At 32.2% G+C, this 13,456-nt stretch overlaps 2 protein-coding genes across 3 annotated transcripts; both read left to right on the top strand.

The window, feature by feature from the left end:
- The first annotated feature begins 1,114 nt into the window (after positions 1–1,114).
- On the top strand, positions 1,115–9,292 carry LOC101499482 (probable ubiquitin-conjugating enzyme E2 23). Of its 2 annotated transcripts, XM_004497127.4 has the most exons (9): positions 1,115–1,273; positions 2,079–4,050; positions 6,229–6,366; positions 6,710–7,162; positions 7,312–7,378; positions 7,484–7,623; positions 7,790–8,101; positions 8,371–8,656; positions 8,744–9,292. In XM_004497127.4, the coding sequence occupies exons 2-8, from the start codon at positions 2,086–2,088 to the stop codon at positions 8,620–8,622; spliced, it is 3,327 nt and encodes a 1,108-aa protein (XP_004497184.1). In that variant the 5' UTR covers positions 1,115–1,273; positions 2,079–2,085; the 3' UTR covers positions 8,623–8,656; positions 8,744–9,292. The 2 variants fall into 2 exon arrangements, with proteins under 2 accessions (XP_004497184.1, XP_004497182.1); XM_004497125.4 differs by having other exon boundaries at positions 8,371–9,292.
- A 2,780-nt stretch (positions 9,293–12,072) lies between these two features.
- LOC101499161 (mavicyanin-like) lies at positions 12,073–13,255 on the top strand. Its single transcript, XM_004497124.4, has 2 exons — positions 12,073–12,469; positions 12,804–13,255. The coding sequence occupies exons 1-2, from the start codon at positions 12,283–12,285 to the stop codon at positions 13,181–13,183; spliced, it is 567 nt and encodes a 188-aa protein (XP_004497181.1). The 5' UTR covers positions 12,073–12,282; the 3' UTR covers positions 13,184–13,255.
- Positions 13,256–13,456: the final 201 nt, after the last annotated feature.

The raw sequence follows: 13,456 nt of genomic DNA, 5'->3' as shown, positions 1-13,456 counted from the left end.
AAATATCTGAAAATAAATAAAGCATATAATAAATATATTTATCAACACCTAAATCGATTTATACTTTACGTTTCCTATCCAACTCAGGCATTATCTTGGGACCAAAGACTACTTTTGAACGGATTCTTAACAATCTGAAACTTGCATGATTCAAAAAGCATTTTCATTAGTACTTTGCTTTAGAAAGGAAACGAGTTAACTCATTCTTATTTTATTTCTTTCTTTTTTTTTTCCTCACGTCTTTTGTGTTCGGTCGGTAAACGTAATAACAAATATCAATTAAAAATTCACACGCACCAATAAAATATAATAAATAATCATATAAAATGTTTGTTTTTAACATTATCGGTATTGTAAACGATCTACCAATATTAGTTTTGTTAATTTATAATGTCGCTTTCTTGAATTTCAAATTCGGTTTTAAAATAAAAATTAAACTGTTTCAAGTTATAATTCAATTTAAAACGATCAATCTTCTTAATAAATAATAAAATAACAAAGGATGAAATAATTTTTTAATTTAGTCAAAAAAATATTTTTTAAATTTTTGTAAAATCTTATATTTTTTATTTTTCAAATTATTTGATTCTTTTTACTCAAAGAATTTAATTTCTATAAAATGATTGTTTTTTATTCTTATCATTCACGTAATAACCTTATAAAATAAATATAAGAAAAATTATGGTTTCATTATTTTTATTTAAATTTTTTATAAAGACATTTGTGGTTTTATAAATTTGACCTATTGTAGTAAACCTCATTGCCTCTATTGTATTTATTTAAGAACCAAAATTAAAATTAATTTATTTTTTATTTAATTTGAAATTTGACTAAAAAATAGATAAAATTTAATTAAGAATTATTTCAACATGATTCGAATTCAATTTCTCTATAAATATTCATTAAACTGAACCATATGAATTCAATTTCCTATTTTATATATACTCTTTGAGAAAAAAAACATGTTTAAAAAAATAGTATAATGTTGTAAATAATAAAGAACAATAAAAATGAAAAGAAAAGGAATTTATTAATTGAATTAAATTAAGCGTGTAATCAATGAAAAGTATTTGAAACGAACGGTCCCGATTGGACTTTTACCCACATAGATAGAAGAGAAGCTGCAGAAGCAATCGGACGGTAGCGGAATCACGTAATTGCCCTTACGCCGCTGCAACAACAAATACTCTCAATTCTATTCCATTGTTCAGCATCTTCTTCTTCATCTTTTTCGTCTTCATTTCATATACGCGAACTCGTTCTTCTTTTTCTCGTAAGCTTTACTTTCATTTTTTCTCATATTCCCACAGCTATGCTTTTCTTTTCTTTTTCTTTTTATTTATTTATTTGTTGCTAATATTAGTTTTTATTTCTTTAGCTTCAAATTCGTTTTCTGCACTGATTAACCTCTCGCGGCGCCGATGCAATCTTAAAACTAACTAACTAATTCATTTATTTGTTCTTGCTTTAATCTTCGATCAATTTCTTCACTTCCTTATTAGCTTTTTTTCTTTAATTTTTTTTAGCTGCCTTAGGTTACGTTAATCCGTGTTTTCTGTAGATTTTGATTTTGATTATTATTGTTTAGGATATAATCAATTTATCAATTACATGTCGTATGATTGAACTATAACGGTTTATTGATGAAGTTGTGTGCGTGCCTGCCAATTTGAATTCGCACACTTGATTGTCATTGGCAGCTAAATCGTATTTTTGTTTCATTCTGTTGCGTGATTTCAGATCCAGAACGAGTTTTGAGTTTGTTTGTTGCCGTATAGATTAAAGTTGGTGCCCTTGTTTTTGTTTGTTTTTATTTCTCATTTTTATTTTGTCTTCATGTCAATTTTTTTTTTGAAGTTTAGCACTGAAGTTATTTTTGAAACCAATTTATTCAAATGTGTTTTTAATATTTCCGTTTATTATTAAGGATAGATTTTTAAAACTATGGAAGAGCTGGAACTATTTTTTTTAATAAAACTTGGATTTGATAAGTTGTTTTATTGTTTCAATTACTGAATTGAAGTTGAATAACAAGAATAGAATGACTATCACATGACATTTATGTATTCTAATTTTAGATTTTAGATGGGAGTTCAACAACATGAAGCACTTCCTGAAAATAACGAGCCTGCTGAAAATACTAATGCCGAACCTGATGGAATTTCTTGTAAGAAAAGTAATACCATGCAAATTTATAGACAAGATGTTGTGAAGAATAAAAGCAGTGGCATGATTGGGATTGTGACGGAAGTTAACGGTGATTCGGATTCAGATTCAGATTCAGATAGCACTGAAGATGAGAATGATAGTGAGGATGAGGATGGTGATGTTGAGGAAGGGGATGAAAGTAATAATGGGTGCAGAAGTTCTGATACGAATGATGCTTCTGTGCATGGTAAAACTGCTACTCTTCAGACTAATGAGCTACGTGTGCTCTGGATGGATGAATCTGAATCCACACAGAATTTCAATGACGTAGAAGTTGTCGACCGTGGATTTTTACATGGCGATTTTGTAGCTGCTGCCTCATATCCTACTGGACAAGTAGGTGTTGTGGTTGATGTCAATATATATGTGGATTTGCTTGCCCAGGATGGATCTATAGTAAAAGATGTCTCATCAAAAGACTTAAAGCGTATTAGGGATTTCACTGTTGGTGATTATGTGGTGCTCGGCCCCTGGCTAGGCAGAGTTGATGATGTTTTGGATAATGTGACTGTCTTATTTGATGATGGCTCAGTTTGTAAAGTCTCCAAAGCAGATCCAATGAATCTTAAACCAATTTCGAAGAATATGCTTGAAGATGGGCATTACCCTTATTACCCAGGGCAACGTGTAAGGGCCAAGTCTTCATCAATCTTCAAGATGGCTAGATGGCTGTCTGGCTTGTGGAAAGCTAGTAGGTTAGAAGGTACTGTCACCAATGTTACAGTTGGATCAGTGTTTGTTTATTGGATAGCATCTGCAGGTTATGGGCCATATTCTTCTACAGCCCCAGCTGAGGAGCAGAGTCCAAAAAACTTGAAATTGCTGTCTCGTTTTGCACATGCAAATTGGCAGTTGGGTGACTGGTGTCTCTTACCTTCATCTGCATTGCCATCCTCTGTTTCCATCAACAAAAACAAATCAAAATTGGAACATAACGAATCTTTCAACGTTGAATTAGATTCTAATCAAACAGAAAGTGGGTGTGATTCAGAAGAAGCTACTGTCGAGGAATCAAATGAGAATAAGAATGCTATGGATCTTGATACAGTGGGTGCTATGGAAGCAAATGATGGAAATGATAGAAATAATCCTTCGCGCGAATCTAGCTCATGTGGTAGTTCTATCTCAGTATCAAAGGACACTGTCCATGAAGCTTGGCCTCTTCACCGCAAGAAAATAAGGAAAGTTGTCATTAGGAAAGAAAAGAGGGCCCGGAAGAAAGAGGAAAGCTTTGAAAAAGCTCTGTTGATTGCCAACACAAGGACAAGACTTGATGTTGCTTGGCAGGATGGAACGGTTGAGCGTGAACTAGATTCTACAAGTTTAATTCCTATAGATAATCCCGGTGATCATGAGTTTGTTTCAGAACAGTATGTTGTAGAGAAGACCTCTGATGATGGTGAGGATAATTGTGAAACTAAGCGAGTTGGAGTCGTGAGAAGTGTTAATGCCAAGGAGCGGACAGCTTGTGTGAGGTGGATAAAACCAGTTGCCAGGGCAGAAGATCCCCGAGAATTTGACAATGAGGAAATTGTTAGTGTATATGAGCTAGAGGGCCATCCAGATTATGATTACTGCTATGGTGACGTGGTTGTTAGACTATCACCTGTGTCTGTCTGTTTAGAAGCTTCTGTTGACGTGTCTGTTGAGAAATCGAAGCAGGAAAATGAAGAAAGTGGAATTAAAAAGGAAGCAAAAATCCAAACTGGTACCCGTAATATAAAAAGTGCATCCGCTGGTGAAGATGGCGTGGAGTTCTCAGACCTCTCTTGGGTTGGAAATATAACTGGCCTTAGTAATGGTGATATTGAAGTTACTTGGGCTGATGGGATGGTATCGACGGTATGTTTATTTCATGCATTAAGTTTCACATTATCATCTGTGATTTCTTCCCATTCTGTTGATACAAGATAAATGCTGCATATTTACTAATATTCAACTTTTTACATATCATTAATACAACACTTGCAATCTGCTTGTGTTGTTTTTGTCAGTGGAAACTGAAGAATTGCTTCAGTTATATTAATGTCTGGTGGAAATGTTAAGGTTCTAAAATTTGTATGACTAGTGACTACAACATAATCTGGATGTTCAATTCTCAGTGACTAAGATAGCCTACTAAGGGCCTTAGTGTTGCAAACGCGAAGGTTCCTTTCAGTTGCTTTAAAGAATGATTCAGGAAGACCTTTGTGTGATGTTGCCGATTGGAATATGACTTTGCTTTGGGATGCTTGTTGGGCTTGTAAAATCTGGTCCAGCTTTTTGAGTTCCAACCAATAAGGATCAGATCTGATAGTTGTCAAAACTTATCGGGAAATTTGAACTAGTATTACTAGGTAAAGGATGGAAAGATGAATCTACATACCTGATACCTTAGTTTGTAGGTATTTACATTGCTGAAATAGAGGGAACAGCCAAACTTGAACCTCTCGTAAGTTAAAAATTTGGTGTCACTGTTGTCTAATCTACCAAAGTAATGTAGCCTAATGTGTTCTCAAAATATTCAATACCAAATAGTCAAATAATAACTATGAGCTGGAAGAACAAAAGGTACCCAATCAAGTAAAGCTTTATATTAAATTTGTTGAGACCTCACATCAACTAGAGATATTGCCAAATTAGTCCTTATAAGGCTTGGCCAAATTAGCTCAGGAGGTGAGGATTCTTCCAGCTCATAGTTATTATTTGACTATTTGGACAAGGTCTTAAATATAAAATAGTATAAAAAACTCCCCTAGATATGTTGTTGAGCCTCTGATATTGTGTATCTGCAGGTAATGGGCAACCTGCACTTGTTCTTGCTTTAGATGTCTAGTCCTATGTGTCTAGGGGTGTATTAAGATGTGTTATTGGGTCACCCATGTTTCTTCACACTTCTGATGTCCATTCCTTGGCGTAAGATATGGTTTAAAATCCCACATCGACCAGAGATGTGGCGAAGTTAGTCAAATGTAAGGTATTGGTGTTTCTCACCTCTTGAGATAGCTTTTGGGGTTGGGTTAGGCCTAAACCCAAATTCTAAGAGAATATTTGATCCCTCGGGTTATCTTGTCAAGGAACAATTTTGCCCATGCCATAATATAAAATCAAGGTGGAGTAATACAAATATGGGGTTCTAGCAAGTGTTATCAATAGCGGATTGCAGAAAATAGCGAAACACCGAAAATCTGCTATGTGAAATAGTGGATAGCATTGCGCTCAAATAGCGGAGACCGCATAGAGGCCGAAATAAGTAAATTATATATAAAATAAAGCATGTTTCATACAATAATAAGGGGAATGGAGCTATAGCATAGCTTATACATTGAAAGGTATACATATTACAGTGAATATAGTAGTAATACCCACTGACTCTTTAGTTTTTCTGTTAGAAAAATAGGCCATGGTTGCACTCATGCAAAATCTTCGGTTTTATTATTTTTAAAAACCTAAAATTCTATTTTTTCTGCTATTGCCGCGCCACTGTTTCGGCTAGCGGAAATTGGAACAGTGACCGCTATTGTCCTAATAGCGAAACTACAATAGCGTCGCGATTTTCATAGCAGATTCATCAAAATCTGTTATGCTATAGCACCGCTATTGCCGCTAATTGACAACATAGGTTCTAGCATTGTTTCATAGTCAGTTTTTTTTAGTGGCTGATCTTTTTCTAAATGTTGGCTGAAAGGTTTATATCACCTACATTGTAATTGGTATTTTGTATTAATGTTTGATATCTATAGTTTTAAGTGAAGACACGTTCTTTTTGCTACTGAGGTTACTAAAAGTCCTTTGCTAGCATGTTGAACAATCTTTTGGTGCTAAAATAGCCTAAGAATTTTGGTTTATGGATTTTTCAATTCAGTCTTAAATGATATTTGATTTAGATTCTTAATCTAAACCTTTTTATCTAAAGAATCTAAGAGCCAAAATAAGCAATTGAAGTATACACATATATGGTGTTTGTGTTTTTTAGCACTTGTTCATGTCTAATGATAACTCATTTCCATATTCACTGTCTATAATCTACTTTACTTTCAGGTTGGGCCCCAAGCAATCTATGTGGTTGGTAGAGATGACGACGACGAATCACTTGCTGCAGGGAGCGATCTAAGTGATGCTGCAAGCTGGGAAACGGTTAATGATGATGAAATGGAAGTCCTAGAAGATTCCAGAGAGGTTTGTTTCTTTTTCCAACATTAATGCAAGTTTTAAACATGCTTCTTTTTAAGTGGAAGCCTAAGGGAAAAATTGTCACCGGGTACTTTTAGCAGGATTCCTATAAAAAAGTTGTCTGTTTTACAGCTTGCCAGGAAATTTAATATTTGATGCATGAAGTGATTGTGAAACTTATCATAATGGAAATAATTTATTTTTTTTCCTCATTTCAAAAGGTCTTTGAGTCGGTTCCTCCTTTTCAATAAATGCCTTTGTTTTATGGTAGACATTCCATGGGCCAACTAGAGATGTTGGTTATAGTTATTATTAGCCTATTTCTTTAATTATGCAAGACTGCATGCAGGATATTAAGAGGGAAAATGCAAGCAACGTTACTTCTGAAGCAGAAGAGGATGTAGAGAATGACATTGGTAGGACCACAGCACTTTCTGTCCCCCTAGCAGCAATTCGATTTGTTACCAGACTTGCCACTGGAATATTCTCCAGGGCACAAAAGAACATAGATCCTGTTCACTTGCAGTCAAGCAGTGAAATTGAATGTCCGTCACCAGTAAATGTTTGTGAGTCCAGTTCTCGGGAATGTGTTGCCATTGATGGTGACAATTCGGGCAGCAAGAGTTGTAAAAATGAGGAAGCCTTTCTTCCAGAAGGATCCGATGTGGAAGCCTCCGAGACACTGTGCAGCTTGAAGAATGAAAATGCTCCTGCAAGTTGCAACGATGATGCTTGCAGTTTGAAACATTTTGACATGGTTACAGATCCCTCAGACCATTATTTTATTGGTGCAAATGGACAGGTATTGTCACTGCCTTGTTTCTAATCTCATGAAAAGTAGGGAAATGAAGGAATGAATAGGTAGTTGCATGTTTATTTTATGCTATATCATCCTTTGATGAATATTAACCAGGACACACGATCACTAAATGATGTTCACTCTACTTTCAGAGGAACAATCGAAAATGGTTTAAGAAGGTGCAACAAGATTGGGGTATACTACAAAATAACCTTCCTGGTCAGTGAACAATGATGATATATTTATTCATACCATCTAAGATTTGTATTGTGTTGTACTTATACACTCATTTCAATAAGTGTAAACAATTTAATATTTTGACAGAGGAAATCTTTGTACGAGTTTATGAAGATAGAATGGATCTTTTGAGAGCAGTTATTGTAGGGCCATTTGGGACCCCTTACCAAGATGGTTTGTTTTTCTTTGATTTTCACCTTCCTCCAGAGTATCCTGATGTTCCACCGGTAAGACATTATTTTGAAGCAACACTGATGTCTAATTTATTATATTTCCACCAAAAATTAGGAAGATGTTTAAATGTAAAGATTATATTCCAATTTAATAAATTTAGTTCACATGAATGTATCTCATGTCTTTCTGTGTTCTTTGTCTGGGCCTCAAATGATGCAGTCAGCATACTATCATTCAGGTGGTTGGCGTATTAATCCTAATCTGTATGAGGAAGGGAAGGTTTGCCTTAGCCTTCTAAATACATGGACAGGCAGAGGAAATGAAGTTTGGGATCCAAAATCTTCTAGCATCCTTCAAGTTCTAGTTTCACTACAAGGGTTAGTACTCAACTCCAAGCCTTACTTCAATGAAGCTGGATATGATAAGCAGACTGGAACAGCCGAAGGAGAGAAGAATTCGTTGTCCTACAATGAGAATACATTTTTACTGAACTGCAAGACCATGATGTATCTTATGCGGAATCCCCCCAAGGTGATTATGAATCATGTTTAGATGTATCTTAACAAAGGGCATTTCAATGAAATTGGTCAATAAACCAATAATTATACATATTTCTTTTGGTAATACTTCATGTGTCAGGAAGTCTTCCATTCACTAAAAAAAATGTGCGAGGAAGTCTATAGCATCTCTACCATCCCATATCTGCATTCTAATGTCTAGATTTAATATTTTCAAGTATTTTTACTGAGACTTCTGTTGTGCAAATATTTGACTGGTTATCTTCCTCGTGAGTTGTGTAGGATTTTGAAGTGCTCATCAAAGAACATTTTAGGAAGCGTGGTCATAACATCCTAAAGGCTTGTGATGCATATATGAAAGGCTACTTGATTGGCTCCTTGACTAGAGATGCCTCTGTGAGTGACAATAGCAGCCCTAATTCAACCTCTGTTGGTTTCAAGTTGATGTTAGCCAAGATAGTGCCAAAGCTTTTCTTGTCACTTAGTGAGGTTGGAGCTGATTGTGAGGAATTTAAGCATTTGAAAGAATTGTAGCAAAGTAAATACATCACCTCCTTAAAATTTGAAGGTACCAACAAGTGTAAAGGTTCTCATGTGTCGTATGTGTTTTGATTTCTACAATTTCTGAATGTTTAATAGACCAATTCACTTCTAGGGGTTTGAAGGAAGAGATTTGGTGGCAAAAACCCTTTTGAGAGAAGCAACCACTGACAGAGCAGGCTGAATAGCCCTTTGATTATGATCACTTGTAGAGGGGAGGCAATGTTTTATGTTCCAAACTTTTATTTATTTTTTAATATCGAGACAGACAACCATCCAAAAAAGAAATTCTGGACAGAGGATGGGGGGTTGGATTTTCTCAGATGTTTGGTGATTAATGGTATTGCACTGATGGATCAAGTCATGTTTGTGCGGATTTGGTGAATTGAACTGAACAAATAACCAATTTTGTTTTTCTTCCTACTTCCCCCTTGCACCCACTCTTTACTCGTCCATCCTAATGGATTCTGCGCTCTTATTGGTGCGTTTTGGCATTTTTGCTTTCATTGTTTGGGAGTCCTGTGTTGTAACTTCTCTATTCCTGGATACTGTCATTTTTTATTGAAAAAAAATACAAAATACCAGTGTAACCGAAGTAGGACATGATCTAGGAGCACTCCACATGCTATAAATCCATTAATTCAATGACTGTTGAAAAGTGGTACTTAAGAATCTAGTAGGTGCTTTTTAAAACGCTAGTATGTTAAGTTGAAAAAGGCAGTCTTACTTTCTAATAGGTGCTTTTTACAATCTCATTTTTATTATCAGTTCTCACTACATGCCTACCCAATTGAATCATCTGAACAAGAGAACTATGAACCAATATTATCCTCAAATTAATCTATTATAATATATTAAATAAGAATTCTAAATTCTATTTTTGACTATTTATCTTTATCAATGTTAGATACTCTAATATTCGTTAAGTCAAAAATTATTATGTGACATATTTTCATTCAACTACAATTATCCACACACAATTTCAGCTTCGATTTATCACTCAATGACTCATCAATACACTTAAATTACTCATCAAACATTTAATGTCAATAACTCATACAAAAAATAACAAATCATCCAATATCTTCAAAGCATTATAATGCAAGTTCCACTACTTGCACATATAAAGATCCATTTTTTTTTTTCAACCACGGTCTTGCATTTGGTTTAAGCAATGTTTTTATTATGAAATGCGATCAAGTTACACTTATTTGTGACACACAGTTACAAATGTTTCAATAATAATTCTTCTATTGTTAATTATTGTTGAAGATCATATATAACTATCATTGCAGAGGAGAGTTTTTTTTTCTTATGATGTTGAATACGTCTCTCAAAACATTCTTTTTTCTTTTTATAATTAAAAAACCACAAATTATAATCGAAACAACAAAAAGATATATAATATTAAATATTTGAAAATGAATAAGTTCTAACCATTTCACCAACTTTTAACTATTTCACTATTCACTCAAAATTTCCTATGTGTTACACATTCACAAACTTTTCTTACTTGTAATTTTTTGCAATTCAATCTTGAATTTTTTTTACCGTGTCAAATGATTATTTGAAACTTCCGTTTCATTTAATTATTTAGACGAAGTAATAGTTAAAGCAATTGAAATTGTTATTCATCCAAAATAACATTACTATAGAATCTGATTATATTTTGTATTGAATTTTTATTTGACTTAATAATTTTGTGTAACTAACGTTTTTATTATATAAAAAATATTACTATTATTATTATTTAAGATTTTTAAACCTTAAGAAATTTCTATTTTGTTTTGTAGTGTTCCTTTCATATATATCACCTATATTTGCACATGGGAAAAATTATTTGAATATTTTGAATGTTACTATGAACATTATTTTTAACAAACTACCACTCATGAATGAATGTTATAATAAAGTGCGATACACATAATATCATTTAGTTAATACTTAGATTGACGTCAATATTGACATAATTACGATAAATATAAAAAAAATTAAAATTATCAAAAAATACATAAATTTATAAAATTTAATGTTACAAAACTAATACAAATCATGTAAAATAAAGAACACATTATAATTAAATGTACAACTTTAACAATAAAAAAATATATAACTATCTAACAAATATATTATTGAAAGGAACACTTCAATAAAACCAACAAAAAAAATTGAATAAATTAATTTCACATTTAAAAAATATTAAAGACAAGAATTGCATCTCTAAAGTTACAAATTCTTATGAATAATCTCATATTTCAATATATTTTGCACGAATTATATTAGTCAACAATATTTTATTTTTTCCTTTGTACTAAAACAAATCTAACTTATATATAATTATTTAAAAATAACGTTAGACACATAAATATTTAAGTATATTTTACTCTAAAATAAAAATAACATTATTTTTAAATTATATATAAATATTATTGTATATTCACTAATATATTAAATTATATAACGCAATCTACATTAGTTTTATTGATACATTATTTATAATTAGTCCGTTTTACGAAATACAGTATAACCAGTAGTGAATGGGACATGAATCCTCTACACGCGGGTTTCTATTTCTCTCACACTTTCAACTTTTCTCTTTTTTATGTATTTTCACATTTAGTTTTTTCTTAAAGTTTATCTAATTATAAAAGGTGCATAAAAACAAATTGAGCCAAGCCACATTTAATAACGGGTAAAAAATTATCCATTTGCTGGACTGGACTTATATTGGTAATGGAAAATGTTTTGGATTAATTTCCTTAGAGTTCGAAACGGATTTTAACGGAAAACTTGTTTGAATTTTTTCTTTCTGTTTTTTAACCGTCTTATTTTCGTGAATAAGAGGTTTTGATAATCTAGTATTTAATCGAGAAATATATAGTGTTTAAGCTAGACAATGAACTCAACTGCTTTCAATCTTAATTAAAGTTTTTTTTATTGATCATGTTTTAGACTCTAAACAATATTAAAATATTCTTTATATATTCAATACAAATTTAGAGAAAGAATAAGTTTTCTCTTTATAATTCTAATTATCCCTATGTCTTTTGCAAGATGCAACTGCTATAAGGATCTAAATAAAATGAAAAGTGCACTAATTATGACAAACAAAGTGCACTAACGATTATGATTAAGAAGTCTCCTTAAAGTTTCACTAAAAAATGGTATTTGCATAATTGCATAGAAATGGTTAATTATGTTTGGCAAAACGGAAAACATCATAGCTTGGCGTATCTTGGGTGTGAAGTTAATAATCATTTTGGCAAGGTTTCTCCTTCCAACTTTCAAGGTGTAAAAAGTAAAACAACTCAATCCAATCCTGTTTTTGGTTCCATAAGACACTTTTGTATTTTCTTATCATCTTATGGACGGTTGATTATTGTGGCATCTTTCATTTTGTTTGAATGCCAAGCGTGTTAAATAATATTATTAATATTTTATTTTGAGGTTGATGATTTTGGAAATGATCACATGCATTCACACATTTAAGTATTGACAATCTCAACCATTGATCTTAATGGGATAGCTAATATAATATAATGAGTTATATTAGAACTTTGTTTATAATATAAACAAAATTATTTGGTGAAATGGACTTTCATATTTGAGCCACTATTCCATGATTCCATCACATCTTCTTACCTTTTAAGAGAAATGGGGGTCACATTTTTTTGCAAAAGCTGTACCTTGCTGCTTTCAATTCTTATTTTGCTTTGTAGTTTTCTCTTGAATTGTGTCATGGCTAGTGTTTATGCTGTTGGTGATGAAGATGAATGGAGTAGCCAGACAAATTATGCTACATGGGCAGAGACATACAATTTTAGCCTTGGCGATGTTCTTGGTATAACTAAATCCAATCTTTACTTAATTATTATTTTTGTTAGTAATTTAAATTTTAAAAATATGTTTTCATCAACAAAAAAAATATTCACGTGATCTTATCATTATTTTTTCTCTTTTTATTTTTCGATTATTATAATAGAATTATAAAAATCTATGGAACACAAACATAAACATCAGAAACAAAATTGACATTGACATGATGATAATGACACATGTCAGATGTCAAACACTATTCAATTTAAAGTTTATGTGTTATAGACAAAGAAGAGAAAAACATATTATCTTTTTAAAAATATAGTGCTTATTGTGTTTTTGGTGATTTATTGGTTTAGTTTTCAAGTATGTGAAGGGTCAACATAATGTGTATGAAGTGAAAGAGGAAACTTTTCGATCATGCAATGGAAGTAGTGGAGTTTTGGCTAAGTATGAAAGTGGAGAAGATCAAGTGGTTCTCAATAAGGTAAAGAGATATTGGTTCATTTGTAATATAGCAGGGCATTGCCTTGGAGGAATGAGGTTTGGAATTGAAGTCAAAGAAGATTATAGCAACAATAATGTTACTAATTCTATGGATGGTGTATTAAATCCACAAATTCAACCAACTTCATTGGAAAATTCTTGTACTAGTTATAATATCTATCAAAGATGGAGAGTGATTGGGAAGTTCATTCCTTTTGGAGCTGGATTATCATTGTTCAATTTGTATTTTTGATTAAGACTTTGGATAGGTTGGTACGTCGACTTTATTATTTTAATTATTTCTCTACATAGTAATTTCATATCATATGTTTGCTTTTTAATAATAGGCAATTTTTTTATTTTTATGATTCTCAATTAATTATTAAACGGTAATGTGTATTCCTATATTGACGTTGAAGTTGTTATGGTTATTTCGAAATTGTTGGGTGAGGACTTTTTAAAAGGGACACATGGTTGTTTCTTAGTGATAGGTTTTTTATTTATTTTATTTTTATTAAAAAAAGTG

The sequence above is a fragment of the Cicer arietinum genome, chromosome 4 (assembly GCF_000331145.2).
Source record: "Cicer arietinum cultivar CDC Frontier isolate Library 1 chromosome 4, Cicar.CDCFrontier_v2.0, whole genome shotgun sequence".
NCBI lineage: Eukaryota > Viridiplantae > Streptophyta > Magnoliopsida > Fabales > Fabaceae > Cicer > Cicer arietinum.
This window is presented reverse-complemented; position numbering and strand designations above follow the sequence as displayed.

What these genes read in the sequence shown, in the direction of transcription:
- LOC101499482 (XM_004497127.4), top strand. Translation starts at nt 2,086, where the DNA reads ATGGGAGTTCAACAACATGAAGCACTTCCTGAAAATAACGAGCCTGCT. An exon ending in CTGATGGGATGGTATCGACG is followed by an intron (nt 4,051 to 6,228) that starts GTATGTTTATTT and finishes CTTTACTTTCAG; the next exon opens with GTTGGGCCCCAAGCAATCTA. An exon ending in ACTACAAAATAACCTTCCTG is followed by an intron (nt 7,379 to 7,483) that starts GTCAGTGAACAA and finishes ATATTTTGACAG; the next exon opens with AGGAAATCTTTGTACGAGTT.
- LOC101499161 (XM_004497124.4), top strand. Translation starts at nt 12,283, where the DNA reads ATGGGGGTCACATTTTTTTGCAAAAGCTGTACCTTGCTGCTTTCAATT. An exon ending in TAGCCTTGGCGATGTTCTTG is followed by an intron (nt 12,470 to 12,803) that starts GTATAACTAAAT and finishes TTATTGGTTTAG; the next exon opens with TTTTCAAGTATGTGAAGGGT.